The sequence below is a fragment of the Euprymna scolopes genome, chromosome 42 (genome assembly GCF_053919585.1).
Source record: "Euprymna scolopes isolate OS-2025 chromosome 42, ASM5391958v1, whole genome shotgun sequence".
NCBI lineage: Eukaryota > Metazoa > Mollusca > Cephalopoda > Sepiida > Sepiolidae > Euprymna > Euprymna scolopes.
This window is the reverse complement of record NC_136523.1, coordinates 16050179-16072585: the sequence shown is the minus strand read 5'-3', so window position 1 is coordinate 16072585 and position 22407 is coordinate 16050179. Positions and strand designations below refer to the sequence as shown.

General features: G+C 33.8%; 1 protein-coding gene across 12 annotated transcripts in view; it reads right to left on the bottom strand.

Annotated features, from left to right (window-relative positions):
• The window catches only part of LOC145266937 (alpha-1,3-mannosyl-glycoprotein 2-beta-N-acetylglucosaminyltransferase-like), a 471814-nt gene that overhangs the window by 6314 nt on the left and 443093 nt on the right, over positions 1-22407 (bottom strand). For all 12 annotated transcript variants that reach the window (XM_080122740.1, XM_080122745.1, XM_080122746.1 and 9 more), the window contains 5 exons: positions 10925-11063; positions 9723-9857; positions 8527-8617; positions 1619-1723; positions 146-236 (listed from right to left, as the gene is read on the bottom strand). In XM_080122740.1, the coding sequence (XP_079978866.1) occupies positions 146-236; positions 1619-1723; positions 8527-8617; positions 9723-9857; positions 10925-11063 (561 nt within the window). The remainder of the gene's footprint in view (positions 1-145; positions 237-1618; positions 1724-8526; positions 8618-9722; positions 9858-10924; positions 11064-22407) is intronic.

Sequence of the window (22407 nt, the reverse complement as noted above, 5' to 3'; positions counted from 1 at the left end):
AGTAATCTTGGCAACAGATTTGATGTTTATAGGTAGTCATAAAATTTGAAATTTAGCACAGATTGAACAACTAAAAAGATTGTACTAAATGCCTACAATACGTCATGTTACATACGAAGGGATAAGCAATAAATGAAGTACTTACCTTAAGGAGATATGAGAGATCTTTCTTGGTGAAAGGCACATACACTGTGTTAAGTTTTATGTATTTCAAATGTTTCTCGAAGAATTGACCCCTGAAAAGTTTTTTAAAATTTTAAATTAAACATTTTCCGTGTTTAATTAAAAGATAATTTTATTAAAAATGATTAAATAAAAAATAATTAAATAAACAATAATTCAATTAAAAATAAATTAAAAATAAATTTAAAAAGTTAAATAAAAAATTAAATTAAAAAGTTAAATAAAAAATAATTAAATGAATAATAATTTAATTTAAAATAAATAAACAATAATTAAATTAAAAAATATTAAATTAACAAAGAAAACTCTTTAAAAAAAAAAGAAAACTTAAAATAAAGTAAAGTTAGAAGAAAATAAAATTATTAAATAAAATTAAAAATCAAACTTAAATAAAATTATAAAAAAACAAAACACTTTCAAAATATAAAAAAAAATACTTTTTAAATTTAAAATTAATAAAAGAAATTAATTTAAAAAGAACATTGGAAAAAGAAAATTAAAAAAACAAATTTTTTAATTAAGAAATTAAAAAAAAATCTATACTTTCTTTTCAATAAAGTTTAACAAAATTAAACTAAAAAACTGTTTAAATTCATAAAAAGCTAAAATTAAAAATTAAAATTTAAAAACATTAAAAGCAAGAAAAATAAAGAAAAATTATATGTAAAGGAAAAGTTCTCAAAAGAACATTAAAAACAAGAAAATAATTTTTAAAAAATATGATAATGTAAATGCAAAAACAAAAAAAATATGACAAAATAAATGAAAATGGAAACCAGGAATTACAAAGGATGCAGTCTTTAAATCATTTTAATCAAATCAAATAAAATAAAAATAAAAAAAGAAAGGTACTTGTACAGTTTAATCAAAACATTAAAAAATGAAAATATCGAAAAAGAAAGAAAAAAAAAAAAGGTTATATTGTACATATCCGTTATGGAATGAAGTCCCCCCCCCCCTAAAATTTTCCCTTAATTTGATCAGGTATGTTTTTTTTTTGTTTTTTTATATAGTGGAAACATACCAATTTATTATGATACCGATCAAAAGATTGGTCATGTTTCGATTTTTAAGAAGAAAAGCTATGATTTAAAATGGGGAGGGGGGGATGCCGGCGCTTTAGACAGAGTTATATCCCTGTGACGTGTTCTAAAAATCCAAACATGGCTACCTTGAGTGAGTTATCATAAAAACCCATTTTTACGCTGTAAAAAAAACCAAAAAAACTACTCGATCAAATTAAGTGAAATTTTTTAACGGAGAACTTCAGTATAAGACGGATAAGTACAATATAACTTTTTTTTTTTTTTTATATTTTCATTTTTTTAATGCTTTGATTAAACTGTACAAATACCAAAAAAAAAAATTAAATTAAAAAAAAAATATATAAAAAAAATTAACTAAATTAAAAATAAAACATGAACAGGACACATACTTGCTGACACCCTGTTTTCCGAATGTGCTCGTCCGACAGATTTCTGGTCTGATACAGACCCTATTTTTCCTCTGTTCCGGATGCCGCATCCAATCATCCCAAAATCTAGAACAAAAAAAAAAAAATGTTAAGCAATGATGAACCTAGCCAGTATGACATGGGAAAGCTAGGTACTCTATGTTCTGCGCCATGACATAGAAATTTCCAGGTTGGTATCTGGAGGTTGATTTATTCCACTGGGAGAGATGCACCCCCAGTCTTTGTTGAGCCATACATCTAGGAGAAGGAAAACTCTGATGTAAAAACTTGAAGTTTGGTCTGTCTTGTACCAACTGAGATTAGCAATTTTATCACAAAGTGTGGTTGGTTCAGCACAAAGCCTTCACCACTGTAAACAAATTATCTTAGTGAATTTCTGAACAACTTAGTTGTTGTGGCAGACCTAATATATCAAAATCAACATGAGTAACATCAAGTATTATGGCAGAAGGCTCGTTTCACACAAGGGATAAAGCATTAATGATTTATGAGAGAATGTTTTCAATATTGTGGAGGAAACAGAAATTTAGAAAACAAACACATTCTATATTTATACAAGACATTTTTCATATTATTTGAATTATCTAGACCATTGTTCTTATCTTGAGTGGTATTTTCACAGCGTTTCACCTAATGTAAAGGTGTATCTTGTCAAACTCGGAAATCGGCACAGAACCCTTTATTTAGCATGCTCTCGTTCTATCAGCTATAACTGGGTGGAGGTCTTAAATAATTTGCAATCAGTAATAGAGCTCCAATCTATGGTTTCTACTTGCCAAACTTGCACGAGAAACCACTACAAATATCCCCCCCCCCCCGCTCTTTACCCGTGCCTAAATCTAAACGTGGATTCAGTGAATAAAGCTTCTTTCTTAGAACTGTACACCTGTGGAACTCTCTTCCATTTGCTTGCTTCTCAGCTGACTACAATCAAGTCCAACGTAAACAAGTTCTTGATGAGCTGTTCCCCTTAAGTAATCAAATTTCCACTATTAACGACCGATTACTACGATATTGTCCCATTGACTATTGCACACTCTTTAACCCTTATCCTCGAGTGGTCTTCGGGCCTTAATAAGTGGTGACTCCTTTGTAAAAAAAAAAAAAAAAAACCATTTTATCTTCAGTATTGCCTGTACTGAGGATTGAACCTTCAACCTCCAGGAGAGTGTCACTTAGAACTAGATTTTACCTAGTACTTTATCCACTACCCTACGAACGGATACCACAATACTTAGTTTGTTGCACCGTATCATAATAAAGGTCCATACAGAATTTCAGCCAGATCGGCCTGGTAGTTTCCCAGAAAAAATGGAACAGACAAACTGAGAAGAAGCATAATACAAATTATTAAATGTTAAGGCATTTCATGTTCTTATGTACATTATCACCTTTCACACATGTTAAAAATACAAATCGTCTGATCGGTGCTTGCCTTTGGAATCTTCTCCTTGCTCTCTGTTTCCCCCGATCATACAAACATGCAGAAATTTAAATGTAATGTGAACAAACATCTACCTACCTAGATCACCACACAGGGAGCCGCTTCCCTCAAATCTGATTCCTATCACTGTAGCCCGCTTGTGCTTCAGTGGCAATATTCCATATATTTTGGGATGAATAATAATAATAATAATAATAAAAAGGTGCTTGTGTAGATTAGTACTGATTTAAACGAACACATTTCAGGTGAAACCATTATCATTTATATTGTGTCGAAATTGGTATAAATTCCAAAAATTAAGAAAAATAATCCAGTAGAAAAATAATTCCATGTAAAAAAATATGGACTTAGCGAATTATCGAGTTTTATTGTAAGTTTTTTAATGTGAAAGGGTTCCTATTTACAATGCCTCCCCCACGGGACAGAGTTAGACACCAGGGTAATTTTTTTAAAGTGGAGAAAATGAACAAAAATAAAAATTGTCTTGGTCGTGAAGGATTTCTCCTCCACTGACAGAGAACAATAAATTGAAGTGCACCATCTGAAGAACAGATACTACACTTTGATCTTGGCCCGAAGTTGTACGACCAATTCAGTATGACAAAGTGACTTATCTCCCTTGAATTAAATTAAGGGTCCGCCAATTTTTAAGCACCAAAGGGCAGGACGAAATTGTGGATGAAAATGCATCTAGCACATCTTCTACTAGACCTTTGGGTTTGTATTACTGTACACATAGATTCGAAAAAGTTGTCAAAAAACAAATATATAACAAATAAATGTTATCAAAGGCAAGATAAGTTACTTTTCTACCTAACTGGATATATTTTTGTGTTTTTATTCAATGTAACATGTTTATTCAGCTCGAAAAACAGTGTCTTTACCGATGTATTGGAAAATTCAAAATGGCGCCCGAGTCTCTCTTTAACACGGTAAGTTTGGGAAAAGGTGTTATAAATAATAAACTAGACAAAATACTATTAAAAAACAACCGAATATATGTCAACCTATGTCACGGTAACATATATTGAGCGAATTTCTAACAGTATTTTGTTTAGTTTATTATTTATAACACCTTTTCCCAAACTTACCGTGTTCGGGCGCCATTTTGAATTTTCCTATACCTCAGTAAACACTGTATGTTTTTCGAGCTGAATAAACATGTTACATTGAATAAAAACACGAAAAATATATCCAGTTAGGGAGAAAAGTAACTTATCTTGCCTTTGATAACATTTAATTGTTATATATTTGTTTTTTGACAACTTTTTCGCATCTATGTGTACAGTAATACAAACCCAGACCTTTTTTTTTTTTTTTTAAATAATTTTTGTAATTTAAACTAATTTCAACATGACACGTAAGTATGTAATAATGTTTTCACCTGAAATGCGTTTGTTTACAACATCAGAACATAACATCACTAATCTACACAAACACCAAGACAAAAACATTTTTTTATCTTTCAACTGGCAATCATTCCAGTCTCATTAATGGCATTAGCCATTAATAAGTAGGGACCCCCAAAAGAATCCTTTAATGGCTTTAGCCTTGATAAGTAGTGCCCGCAAAAGCGAAAAAAAAAAAAAAAAAATGTTATTTAAAATTTTAAGTTTTTATTTTTTCTGTGGAATAATAATACATGGGAGATAACTCCCAAACTCCAGAATTTCATGAGTTAGCTCCCTTAAACTGTTATATAAAGATTGCAACGTTTTACGTTTTTTTTCTTCTTTTTGCTAACTCATTCGCTTATCAAAGCTAAAAGCTAGTCGAGGATAAGAGTCAACTGAATGATGAAGAATATTATGAGAGGATTGAAAATGCTAAACGGAATGGACAACAAAGTTTTATTACTTAGGGGGCCGGTATATTACATGTATTTGATACTGGATTTGCAGACGAACATGTTGTTGTCAGCAGGGAAACAACGCGTTCCACGGACGAAAAGTTCTTGGAAAGAAACTCTGCACATGGAAATTCTGCTATATGATAAGCACACAGAGAAAGAAGTATCAAATATTGGAGCTCAGTCGAGTACGTTTCATGAAAATAACGAGAGAGAGAAAGAGAGATACCAGCGATTGGGAACCCATTGTGATGCACAGAGGGGAAACTTCACATGCCCCTCGCACTGACTAAGTTCACAATATATTGTAGAGAACCTACTGTTGATTTCATAAAATACATATAAGTGTTATATATAATGGCAATGCATTAAAGTTTAAAATGCAAAAGGCAATTATCATAGTGCAATCCTGCTCTAAACAGAAACATTTGCTTTGAACGCGCCCATGTCATATCAAAAACCTGCTGTTGATTTTATATGCCGGACCTTTCTACTTGTGCGGTGATTATAGCTTGAGTAAAAGTTTAAAATATAAAAATTCAAGTCTCACTATGAAATTGTGCTTTAAAAAAAAAAACATTCATTTCAAACACGCCCCTGTCATAACAAAGAACCTACTGTCGATTTGTTATGTTGGGCCTTTCGGCTTGTATAGTAATAAAATTTCTCAAATGCACTTGCGATGTTAGGCTGTGTAAGATGTTTATTCTGATCAAAATCGCCTGTTCCTTCTTTCAGCGGATTATTAATACATATTGAAGACATTCCAACACAACACCTATCTAAGAACACTGCCAGGCTCATAATGTACCGTCATGTGAAATTTCATAAAAATTGACTTGGCCATTTTCAAGTCCATAGGAAATGAACTCGCAGACACACAAAGTTCCTTTTATATATATATACACTAGCAGGCTGCCTGGCATTGCCCAATTGTAAAATACGCTTAAATATGATATTTTTGGTTAATGCAGATTATTATTATTATATTATATTGGACCCAATATATAGTAATGATTTAACAAGTTTAAAAAAAAAAAAAAACATGACTCGTGCGCCGCCACCAAGAATCGAAACCAAAACATTTAGCTTATGATTTACTTTTTCCTTTGACGTTAATGCCTGAGCTATGAAAATATTTTTGCTGCAAGGCTAAATATTAAAATATGAACCAATAGCTATTATGTTACACATGCAGATTTGTAATGCCCTCGTTCGACCATCACCTAGCAAATTTCATTTTTGAAATATAAAGTCTCTGATGATTTTGAATACCCTATATATTAAGTTTCATGTCTGTAGACCAAAAACTGATGGAGGAGGCAAAAATTTTAACCAAATATATATATGCATGTATAAATATAATCTTTTTACGCAAATATTACACAAGTATAAATCATGTAGAATATCTGCACGAATATAATTACACGTAATGGTTAACTAAAGATGATAATTCCATAAGAAAACTGAAAAAACTACTAGGAAATTAATTAAAATGAATGTTTAAAAAAAATATGCAAATTAGCTAGAATGTTTACAGTTGAATGCAATTCCACGACCCATATATAACAAGGTTGTATTTTCTTTTTAAATAAATAGAAAAAAGGGTTTTAATATTAATATCAAACTCACAAAAAAACACAAATTTATAGGAGTGTGTGTGTATATATATATATATATATATTTAACATTCAATAGAGAATTGGCACTGTAATATATATACAAAATTTGCATAAATTAAAGTATATTTAAATATATCTTATGGCCCGCAAGGTTGGGTGCCCCCCCCCGCTAGTATATTGCTAAATAGGGAATCATTTTCATTAAAATCCAGTCAATATTATGCATCTAAACCTGAAAAATCATGCTTAAAAAGTGTTAACGTTATATGAAAAGAAGCAGACGCAAAACAAAATGGCTACTGAATTTGACCTGACGTCATGTGATTTATTTATAACACTGACACTTTTTAAGTATGTTTTTCTCAATTATACATAATACATGCATAATACTAAGTGGATTTTTAATCGTAATGATTTCACATTTAGTAATATACTAGCCTGGGTGCCTGTCGTTGCCCGGGTGTTTGGAGATGTGTGTTGAACAAAAAAAAAAAATAGAAGTGGTAGTAGGCATGCAGGCTCGAATCCGTGACGCGAAGGTGGAAAATAAAGTGAAAGAAAATCTGACGTCTTACTGCTACTCCACGACGTGACTAGAAGTTCGGACCGTTAAAATTAGGCAAAGCCAATCTAACCAATATGATGACTTGCAAAAAAATGGCTTGCAAAAAAGTGACCCCCCCCCCCTCATTGTAGAAAATTGCCTAGTTGAGGGTGAAGGAATTAATGTTTCGGCCAATTTTTTTATATTTGTCGTCCGAGAGGTTGAACTTCAAATGATACCAATCTCGTGCGCCTCTGTCGAAAATTTTAGGCAGACATACATACATTTAAACACGCAGGTGAGATTTATATTATAGATAATGAAAACAACTTAAAACTAATTTTAATGTCCAAATAGGTTTTTATCCCATATTCTTCCATAGCCAATATTTTTATAAATTGTCAGCTGAAAAATCATTTCCAGATATTCCATAGTGATCATGCTTGTGAAAAAAACCTTTATGCCAAATCCTATCAGAGGCCTTTGTTGTATCAAGAGCTATTATCCTAGAAATGAAGATCGTGTCGATAGATTCACTGATCTGGTGTGATATTAGTCAGCACCTTAGCTGTTGAACTTGCAGGAGTGAATCATTTTCATCGCAATATTCAATTTATATGCAAATGACACGAGATTTAGTTCTTGTACATTCGAACTGTGCATTCAAATATGGTAATTAGGTTTTCTCTGCTCTAGAAGAGATTTCCCATTATTGTTTAAAGGAGATCAATTTCATTGGACGTTAAAACCATCAGAAGCTTTAGCTTTGGTTTGGTTTGGTTTGGTTGCTTTGTTTCACGGCATATCAACCCTTTTGGGGTTATTCAAGCCGAATCCAGTCATTTTGGAAACAGTTTTTATGCTTTAAGTTGTTGATATCTTCAAATATTTATTTGTAGAGTTTGGTTTGGTTGTTTTGGTTTACGGCATATCAACCCTTTTTCTGTTATTTCATGCCAAATCCAGTCATTTTTTGTATTCATGTTGCATCCAGTTATTTTGTAGAAGGTTTTTATTCTTTAAGTTCTTTTTATCTTCAATCGTTAGTTTGTAGTGTTTGGTTTGGTTGTTTTATAGTGGATTTTATCATTTTTGTTCCCTGCCCTGCAGAACATGAATGAGTTTTGCAATGGGTGAAGGAAAAGGTTAAGTATTAATGTTTGGTATATTTTAAGTTAGGAAACCAGACAGGAAGGGAGGGAGATAGAAGGGGAAATGGGAAATGGGAAGGGAGAAAAGGTGGGTTGTTACCACGGGTCCTTGCGGACAATTTTGGTACGAGTTTTAGAACTCTTAAAAGTATTTTGTTTCTAGAAGAATCCAAATAATAAGGATAATCAATCTTCATCTCAAAGATTCAGAAAGTAAAAAAAAAAAAAATAAAAAAACAATTGCATAAAAATAACTCACGTTTTAGGCCATTTTGGTTCCAATTCTAGCCACGTTTTTTGCTCCATCATCCAACCAAGACCAGGAAAGAAATCGGTTCGATACAATAACTCTGGAAATGAAAACAATAAAAATAAAATAAAAGAAAAGAAAAGATAATAATTAAAAGAAAAAAAAATTTTGTTACCTTGGTGATATCATTTTAGGACAGGGTGGAGCAGGTGTGACTGTGATTTGTTTTGTTTTACGGCATATCAACCCTTTTCAGGCTATGTAATAGTGAATCAAGGTGTTTATTCATAGTACAATCCGGGGAGGGGGGGGGGCGCCTGGACCTTGCCCGGTCGTAAAATACATTTAAATATATCTTAATTCATGCAGGTTACATATTACTATTCTCTATTAGACACTAGCCTGGGTACCCGACATTGCCCGGGTGTTTGGAGGTGTGTTTAGCAAAAAAAAAAAAAAAAAAAAAATGTGGTAGTAGGCAGGCAGGCTCGTCGAACCCGTACCACTAATGAGGAAAAGAATGGGGGGGGGGGAAACGTGACGTTTTTGTCATTTCGTCCATCGCTAAACCGGAAGTGATGAGGGTTTAAATTAAGGCTAATCAATCGAAAAGAGGGGATGACTTTTGAAAATATCGGCAAAAAAAGCGACCCCCCTCCTTGTAGAAAAGTGCCCAGTGTAGAGTGAAAGAATTAATGTTTTTGGACAATTTTTAGATATTTGTCGTCCGAAGGGTTGAGCTTCAAAACGATAATGATCTTGTGAAAATCCATTGCCTCTATCGAAAATTTTAGGCAGACATACAAACATTTAAACAAACAATGCACATTAATATTAACTAAGTAAATGAACACTGAAGTGTCCATTATTATTTACTAAATTAATAATCAAAAGAACCCAATATTTATATAAAATAACTTATGGATCCGCCATTACAGTTTTGGGAGGTAAACAAATGTGTCTTGCATCAGACTTTAATCATCACACATCAAGCAGCTTCTACATTACCATTTAATCTGTAAGTTGTTAAATAAATCTATTAAAGATTATACTTTGTCTTTTCAGAAAGCAAAATCCTCTAAATCTCTTTTTTTAGCCAAAAGACCTGAAATGTTGGATCCCTCGGCCTTTTATAGGGATGGCCTTGCTCTTATTCTACTTAAGGGAATCGATTAAAAAAAGAAAAAAGAAGAATGTTCACCTACCTGCATCATCTGAGACCATTCCTAATTTTCCATTGTCATTCCAGGCGGAAACACACCACAAGTCAGGATCCGCTTTGAGGATTGGATATGTGGCAGCAAAGTATTCAAAAAAATCTGGTGAAATGTCAAGGTCATCTACAACAAAAAAAGGGAAAAAGGCAAAAATAATGTTAGTCATCTACAGCACCGCGTAGAGAATTGTCAAGGTCATCTACAGCACCGCGTAGAGAATTGTCAAGGTCATCTACAGCACCGCGTAGAGAATTGTCAAGGTCATCTACAGCAACGCGTAGAGAATTGTCAAGGTCATCTACAGCACCGCGTAGAGAATTGTCAAGGTCATCTACAGCACCGCGTAGAGAATTGTCAAGGTCATCTACAGCACCGCGTAGAGAATTGTCAAGGTCATCTACAGCACCGCGTAGAGAATTGTCAAGGTCATCTACAGCACCGCGTAGAGAATTGTCAAGGTCATCTACAGCACCGCGTAGAGAATTGTCAAGGTCATCTACAGCACCGCGTAGAGAATTGTCAAGGTCATCTACAGCACCGCGTAGAGAATTGTCAAGGTCATCTACAGCACCGCGTAGAGAATTGTCAAGGTCATCTACAGCAAAATACAGAAATGTCAAGGTTTTTCACTGCAAAAAAAAAATTTTAACAGATAAGAAATAACATGGTTATCTACAGCAAAAAAAAAAATGTCAAGGTCATGTACAAGAAAAAAAATGTCAAGGTCATGTACGGCAAAAAGATATCGTCAAGATCATATAAAGCATATCAACCCGTTTCAGGTTATTTAATGCCGAATACAGTGATTCGGAAGAAAAAGTTTTTAATAGAGTATATTTGTTTTTTTGTTTTTTTTTTCAAGTTAGTTTCTATTTAACCCATAGTTGGGACCTTGACAGGTAATACCACTGCCAAAAATGTCCTCATGGCACCGACAAACTAAGACACTCTCCCAGGTAAATGATGGTGCCATAAACCAAACTGTTTTTTATTCTTTTTTTTTGTCTCATTCAAAAACTGTACAAGTACTAAAATGAAATGCTGCCTGTTAACGAGACATCACAACTCACTGATCCAACTACTTACATATCAGAGAAATGGGTGCTAGATAAAAAAAAAAGGCAAATTCACCTTCCTACTCCGTTTTCAGAAAATTTGCACAAAAAAGGTAGAAGGAAAAAATTACCTACCTTCAACGATTATCACAGCTGAAAAATTGAGCTTGCGGAATATTTGATTGAGCGCCCACCGATAATGCCGAGCTACTTTATAATAACCTTGGAATTTAGTCTGCGGCCACGGAAGGCTAATATCTCTCAAGTCTGGATGCTGAAACAGAGAGAGGGAAAAATAAGCAATTATAGTTAAGGAGTAGAAAGCTGGACGAAGGCAGATCTGTTGAAAGATGCATATGGGAAAAATATAATTTGAAATCAAAATGAAAATGACAAGAAATATGAATTATTGTGATGTAGCAGGGTCGAACAAATAGCAGTTTCTTGTCAATTAAGAAAAGAACTCGCAGCAAAAAAAATCGTTTGTTAGGCAAATATAAAAAATTTATTTCTCATTCTGTGTTGCACGTTTCAATTGGTAGACAGGAAGGGGGGAGCATGTGATGGGTGGATTTCAATGACACAGCGCAGTGACGTAACTCATGACGAGAGCTAGAACAACAGATATTCTCATCACCCGTTTGACTCTCGAGTATACATTTGACACCATTAGACACAGTTAATCAACTGAGAACAACACCACTGTATATAACAACGATATCAAAACAACAAAAAGAATATTCTGCTGTCCTCGCCCTACTCATGACTCACCGTTGCTCTTTGACATTTCTCTCTGTTGCCTAACTTGTTTATATTGACCTGTTTTCTTGCAGGTGTTTAACAACGGCAACAGCTGCAAGGTCAACTACATGATTTATTCACCTCCGGCGAGATCAGTTTTGACAGATCTGCACTCATCGACCAGTTAATTTACCCTAATGACTGACCGTGCGCATGTGTATGTGTGTGCACACAATCTTCTCAACATGCAACATTATTTTAGAGAAACACCAAAAAGGGGAAAAATATTCCTTTGTTTATGACATCAATATGATTATCATTGAGAAAGCGGACATAATAGGCTAACATTTCTAAGTTTACATGCTGAAACGGAAGTAGAAAATAAGCAATTAGTTTAGTTGCTATTGAGGTCATTAACAAGACTTTTGCTTTCCTCAGCAGGATGGTTCCAAATGATGTCATGAAATGAAGCATAGCATTATTACAATAATCTATTATATACAGGGTGGGGGTTCTCGCGTTGGTTGGATTCTGTGAGAAGTTTTCACGTACTTTCCAGATCGTAATATCTCAGATTCGTCAAAAACAAAATGTCAAGGTCATGCACAAGGAAAAAATGTCAGGGTCGTGTACGGCAAAAAGATATTGTCGGGGTCGTGTACGGGAGAAAGATATTGTCGGGGTCGTGTACGGCAGAAAGATATTGTCGGGGTCGTGTACGGGAGAAAGATATTGTCGGGGTCGTGTACGGGAGAAAGATATTGTCGGGGTCGTGTACGGGAGAAAGATATTGTCGGGGTCGTGTACGGCAGAAAGATATTGTCGGGGTCGTGTACGGCAGAAAGATATTGTCGGGGTCGTGTACGGCAGAAAGATATTGTCGGGGTCGTGTACGGCAGAAGGATATTGTCGGGGTCGTGTACGGCAGAAGGATATTGTCGGGGTCGTGTACGGCAGAAGGATATTGTCGGGGTCGTGTACGGCAGAAGGATATTGTCGGGGTCGTGTACGGCAGAAGGATATTGTCGGGGTCGTGTACGGCAGAAGGATATTGTCGGGGTCGTGTACGGCAGAAGGATATTGTCGGGGTCGTGTACGGCAGAAGGATATTGTCGGGGTCGTGTACGGCAGAAGGATATTGTCGGGGTCGTGTACGGGAGAAGGATATTGTCGGGGTCGTGTACGGCAGAAGGATATTGTCGGGGTCGTGTACGGCAGAAGGATATTGTCGGGGTCGTGTACGGGAGAAGGATATTGTCGGGGTCGTGTACGGCAGAAGGATATTGTCGGGGTCGTGTACGGCAGAAGGATATTGTCGGGGTCGTGTACGGCAGAAGGATATTGTCGGGGTCGTGTACGGCAGAAGGATATTGTCGGGGTCGTGTACGGCAGAAGGATATTGTCGGGGTCGTGTACGGCAGAAGGATATTGTCGGGGTCGTGTACGGCAGAAGGATATTGTCGGGGTCGTGTACGGCAGAAGGATATTGTCGGGGTCGTGTACGGGAGAAGGATATTGTCGGGGTCGTGTACGGGAGAAAGATATTGTCGGGGTCGTGTACGGGAGAAAGATATTGTCAAGGTCGTGTACAGAGAAAGAGAATGCCAAGGTCATATGAAGCAAAAAGAGACTGTCACAGCAAACTAAGATATCTCAAGGTCATCTACAGCAGAGAAACGTCATCAAATAAAACAAGACATCTTCAAATTCTATTGAAATAGACATCAACAATTGACAAAAGAAAACTGCTTTTTAATAAAATCAAAACATAATGGATTTAATATTTTTTTTTTCTAAATTAAAAGTCCATAATATTATTTGTATTCAGTTTAAAATAAAATATGAAAGCTTGGTGCACAATCAAGAATTTATTATGATTTAGAACAGGAGATCAGTTTTGCATATTTCAATCCAATACAATTCAATATCAACTCAACTGATTGCTTATTCATTTTATACTTCCGTCATTTTTTTGATCGAGTTAAACAAAATTCCCACCATGCTGTCGTGTCAGCTGTTTGTTCTACTTTTTCGTATAAATAAAGCGAAACTATTTGAATACAAACGCCAACACCTGGCTTTCGTCCGGGCAGTATTTGTTCTGTAATTGGTCCTTTGTTAATGTAGGAGAAACCCTACAAACTGAGACAATTACTATTTATTTGGATACTGCCAGAGTGCCCCCTTTTTTGGGGAGCTGGTTTTCCTCCACATTAAAAATGACCTTGAGTCTAATTTGCTTTCGTGAAAGGTTTAAAAGCAACGCCATCTTTTGTTTTTGATTGACTACGTTAAATCTTCCGGTCGCGTCATGGAGTAGCGGTAAGATGTCAGACTTTCTTTTCTGACCTCACGTTACAGGTTCAAGCCTACCTGCCTACTACCAACTTTTTTCTTTGCTCAACACAATGCCGGGCAACGCCGGGCACCTAGGCTAGTAATAAATAAATTCCAATTAAATCCGAAGGGTTTGTGGCAAAAATGCTTGAAAATGCAATGTGGTTGATTTAATGCAATAATTAACATAGCTCGTATGCAATAATCCTTAAAATATAACACCTGTACGTGAAAGTAATAATCCAGTGTTAATTTCTACAAGTCTATAAAACAGTCACTTGATGTAATGTGGTTTGTTTGGCTAATATACTAACGTAGCCAAGCTTTATCATCCAAGATTGGATGAGGATTAACAAATGTTTCACATTATCCTTTTGTCAGTGAAATCGCCCATTTTTCAATCAAATCCATTGATTGCCTGTTTTTGTTGAGGACCTGCCGCAGTGCACTGGGAGGAAACGTCATATGCCTCCTTACGGTGATTAGTCCACAATACATTGTAGTCTACGTTGCACTGTAGAGAACCTAATGTGGATTTTATTAAGTTGTTTTGATTTTGATATAAGGCATTAAAGTTTAAAATGCAAAAGTCAAGTATCATGGTTCAATTGTGCTCTATAAAGAAACATTCATTTTAAACAAAGAACCTATTGTTGATTTTTACATGCGGGGATCTTTTGCTTGTGTAATGCGTTCATTGCATTTTAGCCGTGTCGTTACATGGTATTCACTCGGATTTGCACGTCTGGTATCATCGCAGGAACGAAAAAAAAAAACAAAGACGGACATGAAAAAATATGAGTCAAGCTTTTTGGTGAATACAAAAAGCTTTTATTCCAGTAATTTCCAACAATGCGTTTCAAAATATCACTTGCATGTCAAACATCACTTGCCTCTCCGTTTTTTCGACAGCAGACAAATAAATACATATTTCAAAATAACTTTGAGCTCTTAGTATATGGATTCATTGGACTACGATCACTAATTTATATTTTTTGATAAATATAAATAATATTCGTGTAAAACATCAAAATAGCAACACCCCCCCCAAAAAAATGTTCATTTCATTACTCATTTTTAGCGCTTTTGACCATCTGCCCAATTTACTATCTATATCTCTAAAAGTGAAAGTGTCGGCCTGTCTGTCTATGTGTCTGTGTACATTTCCCTACACAATAACTCTGTCAATTTTTAGTCTACAGTCTTGAAATTTGATATACAGGGTAGTGAGATTTGGGAAAATCTTTGTAATCAGTTTTCGGCCAGAAATGTGGCTGTTAAGAAGTCAAAGTTCAATGATTTGACCTTTGAGAACTCTACAAAACTCTTCCGCCAATTTTGGGTCTAAACACTTGAAATCTTAGATATAGGTTCCTTGGACATGGATCTAACTTAATAACTTGATTTGAGCCCAAAACAATAAATCTTAAGGGGTCATAATAGGGGTCAAAGTTAAAAAATTTTTTACCTCTGCGGTCTCTACCAAATTACTCAGACAATTTCTGGTCTAAACATTTGAAATTTTACATAAAGGGTATTCAGAGATAGGGCAAGCTTTTTAATCAGTTTGGGTCGAAAATTTGAGCTACAAATATATAAATCTATGTATGTATGTTTGCCTAAAACTTTCAAAAGAAGCGATGGATTTCACAAGATCGGTATCGTTTTGAAGCTCGACCCTTTTAACAACAAATATCGAAAAATTGGGTAAAAACATTAATTTCTTCCCCCTCAACTGGGCACTTTTCTACAGGGAGGAGTTGCTTTTTTCGCCAATATTTTCGAAAATCATCCCCTCTTTTCGATTGTCTTAATTTAAACCTACATCACTTCTGGTTTGGCGGTGGTCGTAACACCAAAGATGTCACGTTTTTTCCCCGTTCTTTTCCTCCTTCACGATACAGGTCTGAGTCTGTTTTCCTACTACCACTTTTTTTCTTTTGCTCAACACACACCTCCAAACATCCGGGTAACACCGAGCACCCATGCTAGTGTATCTATAAAAGTGAAAATGTCTCTGTGTGTGTCTGTCTGTGTACAGTTCCCTACTAAATAACTCAGTCAATTTTTGGTCTACAGACTTTGAGATTTGGGAAAATCTCAGTAATCGGTTTTCGGCCAGAAATTTGGCTGTCAAGTGGTCAAAGGTCAACGATTTGACCTTTGAAAACTCTACCAAACTCTTCCGACAATTTTGAGTCTAAACACTTGAAATTTTGAATGTAGGTTATTTGGAAATGGATTAAACTTTTTAATTTGATTTGAGCCCCCCCAAAAAATAAATGTTATGGGGTCAAAATTGGAGTCAAAGCTTTAAAAAATGTTACCTCTGTGGTCTCTACAAAATTACTCAGCCAATTTCTGGTGTAAACTTTTGAAATTTTACATAAAAGGTATTCAGAGATAGGGAAAGTTTTTTTCATCGGTTTGGGTCAAACTTACTCAGACAAATTTTGGTTTGAACATTTGAAATCTTACATAAAGTTTATTCACACGTAGGAAGGACAAGTTATGAACAGTACATGGGCCCCGAGCAAAACCGGGCTGAACTGCTAGTTTACACACAAAATGATGACGTAATCGATTTTGTGCAATGAAATAGAGGTCCCTACATATCAGGTAAAAATAATTTGATCGATCGTTTCAGCGAATAAAAATTCCGTTTCAAATTTTAAAGTGACCCACTGACAGACGGTGCCTCCCATGAAGATGCAGAGACACACCTTCCCCATACCCCCCTCTCTCAACCCTGCACCTCCATCCACCTAAAAAAAACAAAAAACTTCTACTTAGCTACCTTTTAAGTTTCATGACACAAAGAAATTACTTGAAATACTAAAAGTGTTTCCAAGACTAATGGACTCCTTTATTGCTATTTGGAGATTTTCCGAGGAAATGTCCGTCACGATTCCAGTTTTTAAGTAGCGACCATTTCATAGCTTGAAGCAAAAAACTGATTATTTTTGTTTGTTTTGTTTTTTTTTTTATTTGCCGTTGTTGCGTCTTTTAAATTCAATTTGAATATCAGGACGGAAAATAAAAATAGTTTTTAAGCTAATTTTGAAATAGTAAAACTTGTGTGTGTGCGTATATATATATATATATATAATACATCAAATATAAAGAAACAACCAATTCTTTAATCAGATATTCTTTTATTTTACAAAAGATTTTTCAAAATTTCAGTTATATATATATATATATATATATATATATATATTGTACATGTCAATTTAATTAAAGGAATAAATTATAAGATGGTCAACATCATAAACTTTGGAATATAGTCTTTTGTCATTTATTCACTATATTGTTCTGTAATTACATTGAGCTTCTTAAATAAGGATTGGTATATTATATAAAAATGAAAAATATATTTCCACAGTAACATATATATCTATGTATATAAATTCGTATTCCTCTCTGTTTGTTTGTTTGTATATACAAAGGTTTCCTTACTTTACTCTCTCATTTATTTCTATATATAGAAACTTGCAAACTATATACGATTATGAGATAATCTCATTTGCATATTACATTAAGAAAAATCGATTTTATTAAATAGCGGTATCTTAGTTAATGTTTCTAGCGAGAGAATTGTTATAAGTGTTCTATTTAAAATCGTTATTTAATAACTTTTAAACAATAATTATATTGATAACATATTTAATTAAATTTATGTGGAATTATTATTCTAATATCGATTTTTAAAAAATATTTTTAGGGTTATTTGCCCTTCGGAACATAAACAAAAAAAACTATCACCAAATAAAATTTGGTAATCTCAATAAATTTCTAGCTTGAAAAAATAATTCCTACTAGATAGAAATTGTTTGGCTTTTATTGTTTTTTTTTTAATATTCAAAAATAAAAAAAAACACTTCCGAAAAGCTGAAAGGATTTCATCTTTTGTTTTTATTATTCTTTAAACGGCTATACAGAAATCGGTGAATTTTTACGATGTGACCAAGCGTCGTTTAACACCTAAAAAATAAAATAAAATAAAATAAAAGATCTACTGCCCCCCCTCTAAATAACACGATTTACACTTTTTTTTTCTTTTTCCACGTTAATCTCATCAATTACAAACTTAACTTTCTAATTAAAAAAAATGATAAATATTTACGACGTGACCCAGCGTCGTTTAACCCCTAGAAAAAAAAAAAAAAATGAAGACCTACTGTTTTTTGGCCTAATACGTTTAAACAGCCTTTATAAATAATATGAAAGAAATTTTGAAAAAAAAAAAAAGAAAATTAACATTTTAGAGTGGGGATCACTTTTCCATATATATTTAACGTATGATGAGCACCCACTTTTTTACCCGTAGCATTTTTTCAACTTTGGCGAACGAGGGGGGGGGGGCAAACATGAAAAATACAATTTGTTTGTTTTTTTTAGGGGGAAGGCGGGAATTACATTTAAAACATAAAATAACGATAAATTTAGTTTTTATGAGACCACTCTGTACTTACACCTAACAATTTCATAAACAAAACGAAATATGACAAATTATATTGGGGGGGGGTACATTAGAAACATAATATGACAGAAAATTTCATTTAATTGTTTTTGGAATTAATTTTTGGTAGATCTTCATTTTTTTAGGGGTTCTGCCTACTTGACTAATTTTTTATTTTATTTTATTTTTTTTTTTTTGCGATCGCACGGAAATTCACTGCCATTTTATTGAAACAAAAGTTGTAATGATTTATTTTTTTTGGGGGGGGGGAGTTTTCTTTCCAGTGCTTAATATCCGGAGAATAGTTTCTTCTCTTTGTAGCCCTTCTGCCGAAATATCTGGTGGAGAGGGGTATCACATACTTCTTTTTTTTTTTTTGTGGCGATTACATTTACGTGTTTTTATCCGTTCTTTTATTTTTGGAATTGTTGTGGGGGTATTCACGTTGCCCATGATGAAAATGTTTAGTATAACAGATGTGCTCCAAACGGAACTTCATGTCAACCCAGGCAACGCCGGGTACCCATGCTAGTATATATAATGATTTGCATAGCCAAACAACGCTGCAGCTCACAAGAGCCATGACAGTCAACATACCGGAAGTTCAAGATTCGAGTCTTGGTTTGTTGGCTGTCATGGCTATTGTGAGCTGTGAGCCTGTTTGGCTGTGCAAATAATTATATAATCTCTCATATTCTAAAAATTCTATTACTAATTGTTCGCTAGATTATCTTGTTGGGCGTAAAAGACTAGTTGTTAAAACTGGAAAAGAAAAGGACATGATATTTTAGTAAAAAATATAATTTATAACTTAAAATATTGCCGCATTAAGAATTGATCATATAATGTCATGAATTGAATTAAAAAAAAAAAAAATTCTTAATGCTGCAATATTTTAAGCTATAAATTTATTACATATTTTACTAGAATATCTTATCTTTTTCTTTTTCAATTTTAACAACTAGTCCTTTACTTTTCCATGTTTAAGCTTAACCATATTACTTTTTCATGCTCGCATTTTTCTATTGTAATCCATGATTTTTCCAGGCTTCTAATAAATTCACTTGTTCTTTGTTTAATTGCAGTCTTATTTTTTTTCCCCTCCATAAACACATGTAATAACAATGTGCGGCACTCGTCTGCTTTCAATAAAATACTCCCAATTATCTCCCTTTCATGTTTTTCATTCTCTCTGTTTCACTTGTTACTTCTCTTTTTTTTGCAAGAGCAGTGAATTGGTAGCAACAGTAGTCGCTGAAGCAACTTTTGTTTTACAGATTGTTTCCTATAATAATTTATACGAAACCTTACCAACCACCAATAGCTACGGCTAGAAATATTTTACCTGAGAGCACTTTGTTCAAGCTCCTTGGCTTAACGTTCACAGGAAACATGAGCTGGAATAGATACATCGAGATTATTACTAAGATTGCTGCAAAGAAGGTGGGCTCTCTCTATCGTGCTAGAAAGTTAGTTATGCCTGAAAGTATCCTGTACCTCTACAAAGCCACCATTCGCCCATGTATGGAGTACTGCTGTCACATTTGGGTTGGTGCATCTGCTACTAGTCTCTCGCTCCTGGACAGGATCCGAAAGAGAGTCGCCAACCTAATAGGTCTCGAACTGTCATCTAAACTTCAGCTCCTGTCCCACCGATGAAATGTTACATCCCTCTGTCTGTTTTATGAGTATTTTAATGGTGGATGCTCTGACGAACTACAAGCCCTTGTAACCCCTCGACGAAAATACCCCCGACAAACCCGACAAGCAGCAAAGTCCCACCCCTACACAGTTGAGATCCCTAGATGTAAGAAAGCCTTCTATTCTAATAGTTTCTTTCTCAGAACTGCAGAACTTTGACATTCTCTTCCGGTTTCCTGCTTCCCCAACTGTACTGACATGCAGAAGTTCAAGTGTAATGTGAACAGACATCTTGCTGCTAAACTCCTTACATAGTACCCCTGCAACTTAGGTCCCTGATAGTAGCCCCCTACATCAAAGTGGCAACGTGCCTGGTTTGGGGTAAAAAAACAAAAACAAAAAAAATTCCGTTGACATTTACAATCCTTGACAGTAATTATTTGCATTACGAAACCGATACTGTCAAGAATTGTAAATTTCAATGGAATTGAAGGAATAAATTGTAAGATGGTCAACATTATCAAATTTGAAATATAGACTTTTGTCATTTATTTGTTTATATATATATTATTTCCACAGTCAAACAATGTTGCAGCTCACAAGAGCAATATTCTCTCACATTCTGAATGAATATATATATATATATATATATATATATATAAAATATATTTTCCTTTTATTAATATTATTGGAATCTTTTCTTTTCTCTTTGTACACAATTTTTTGTGAATTATTCCATGGATTGCTGCTTTTGGATTATTATGGGCAATCTTCTTCCAATTACGGGATTTCCGTGGATTTTACTTGTGCAAATGGAAATTTTTAAAAACTTTTTTGAAGTTATACATTTCATTACTACAAAACTCCGCTCATTAAGGACTATCCACTTATCTAGTGTTTCCTTTTCAGATTAAATATGTTTTTAACTCCTTTCAAAGTGTTTTTTAAACATGTTTTATTAACTGTTTGCTCGTGTATATATATATATATATATATATATATATATATATATATATATATATATATATAATACTAGCATTTCAGCCCGGCGTTGCCCGGGTGTTTGGAGGTGTATGCTGAGCAAAAAAAAAAAAAAAAAAAAAAAAAAAGAGTACATTTTTTTTTAATTTGACCCCTATTATGACCCCTTAAAATTTATAGTTTCGGGCTCAAATCACTTTATTAAATTAGATCCAGGTTCAAGGAACCTATATCTAAAATTTCAAGTGTCTAGACCCAAAATTGTCGGAGGAGTTTGGTAGAGTTCTTAAAGGTCAAATCGTTGAAATTTGACCCCTTAACAGCCAAATTTCTGGCTGACACCCGTCACATCGATTTTCCCAAATCTCAGTACCCGGTATTTCAAATTTCGAGTCTATAGACTAAAAATTGACAGAGTTATTGCGTAGGGAAATGTAGACAGACAGACACGTTCACTTTTATAGATATATAGATTATGGTTATGGTGTCAATCCAGTAATACATATTATAAATAGATGTTTAGCCAATAATACTGGTTTTTATAAAATAGTGCTCAATAACAAATAAATATTTAGTCTAACTTTATTTATACTAACATTATTGGTTTCTATTTACAAGGCCTCCTCCTGGGATAGATTGTTTTTGATATGGAGAAAAGGAACAAGAAATTGAAGTGCAGCATCTACAGAACAGATACCACACTTTTATCTTGGCCCGAGGGCCAAGTTTATTAGTTATATATATATATATATATATATATATATATATATATATATATATAATACAGACATGTCGCCTCTGCACAACCGAAGCTATAACTATAATTACTTCCCCCCAAAGTAATTCTAAAAATGAACTTATCTCTTTCTGTAAACATAAGTCCAAATTTAATTATGGCAATTTTGAAATTACATAGTTATTACTTTTACCCTTTATATAGATATAAAAAAAAATTTTCTTTAACTTTATCGTTTTTCTACATATTTCTTAATACTTTATAATTTTATAATTTAATAATCCTTTATTTTAATTCTTTATCTCTTCTTTGCATGGCCGGTTATTTATCTGCATTTTATGCTTTATTCTTTAAACTTTCCTATCTATCTAATATATGATTCTACCCACACTTTCATATCTTGTATGTATATTTATATATTTTACTATATCCATTTACTTACTTTTTTTTTCTTGCTTTTTCCTGAATTTGCAGATACCGGCCATCCTCTCCCCTTAAATAATTTTTATTTTATATTTTATTTTTTCTTTATTTATTATTTATTTTCTATTTATTTATTAATTAATTAATTTATTTTTTAAAAATTTATTTTCTATTTAGTGTCTTCTAACAACTCTTGCTGACATTTTTCTAAGTTATGACCTGTACATTTCAGTTGACCTATATTATTTTGCCCTACATATTTTTTTCGCGCCTTTAACATTTCCTGTCTGGGTTATT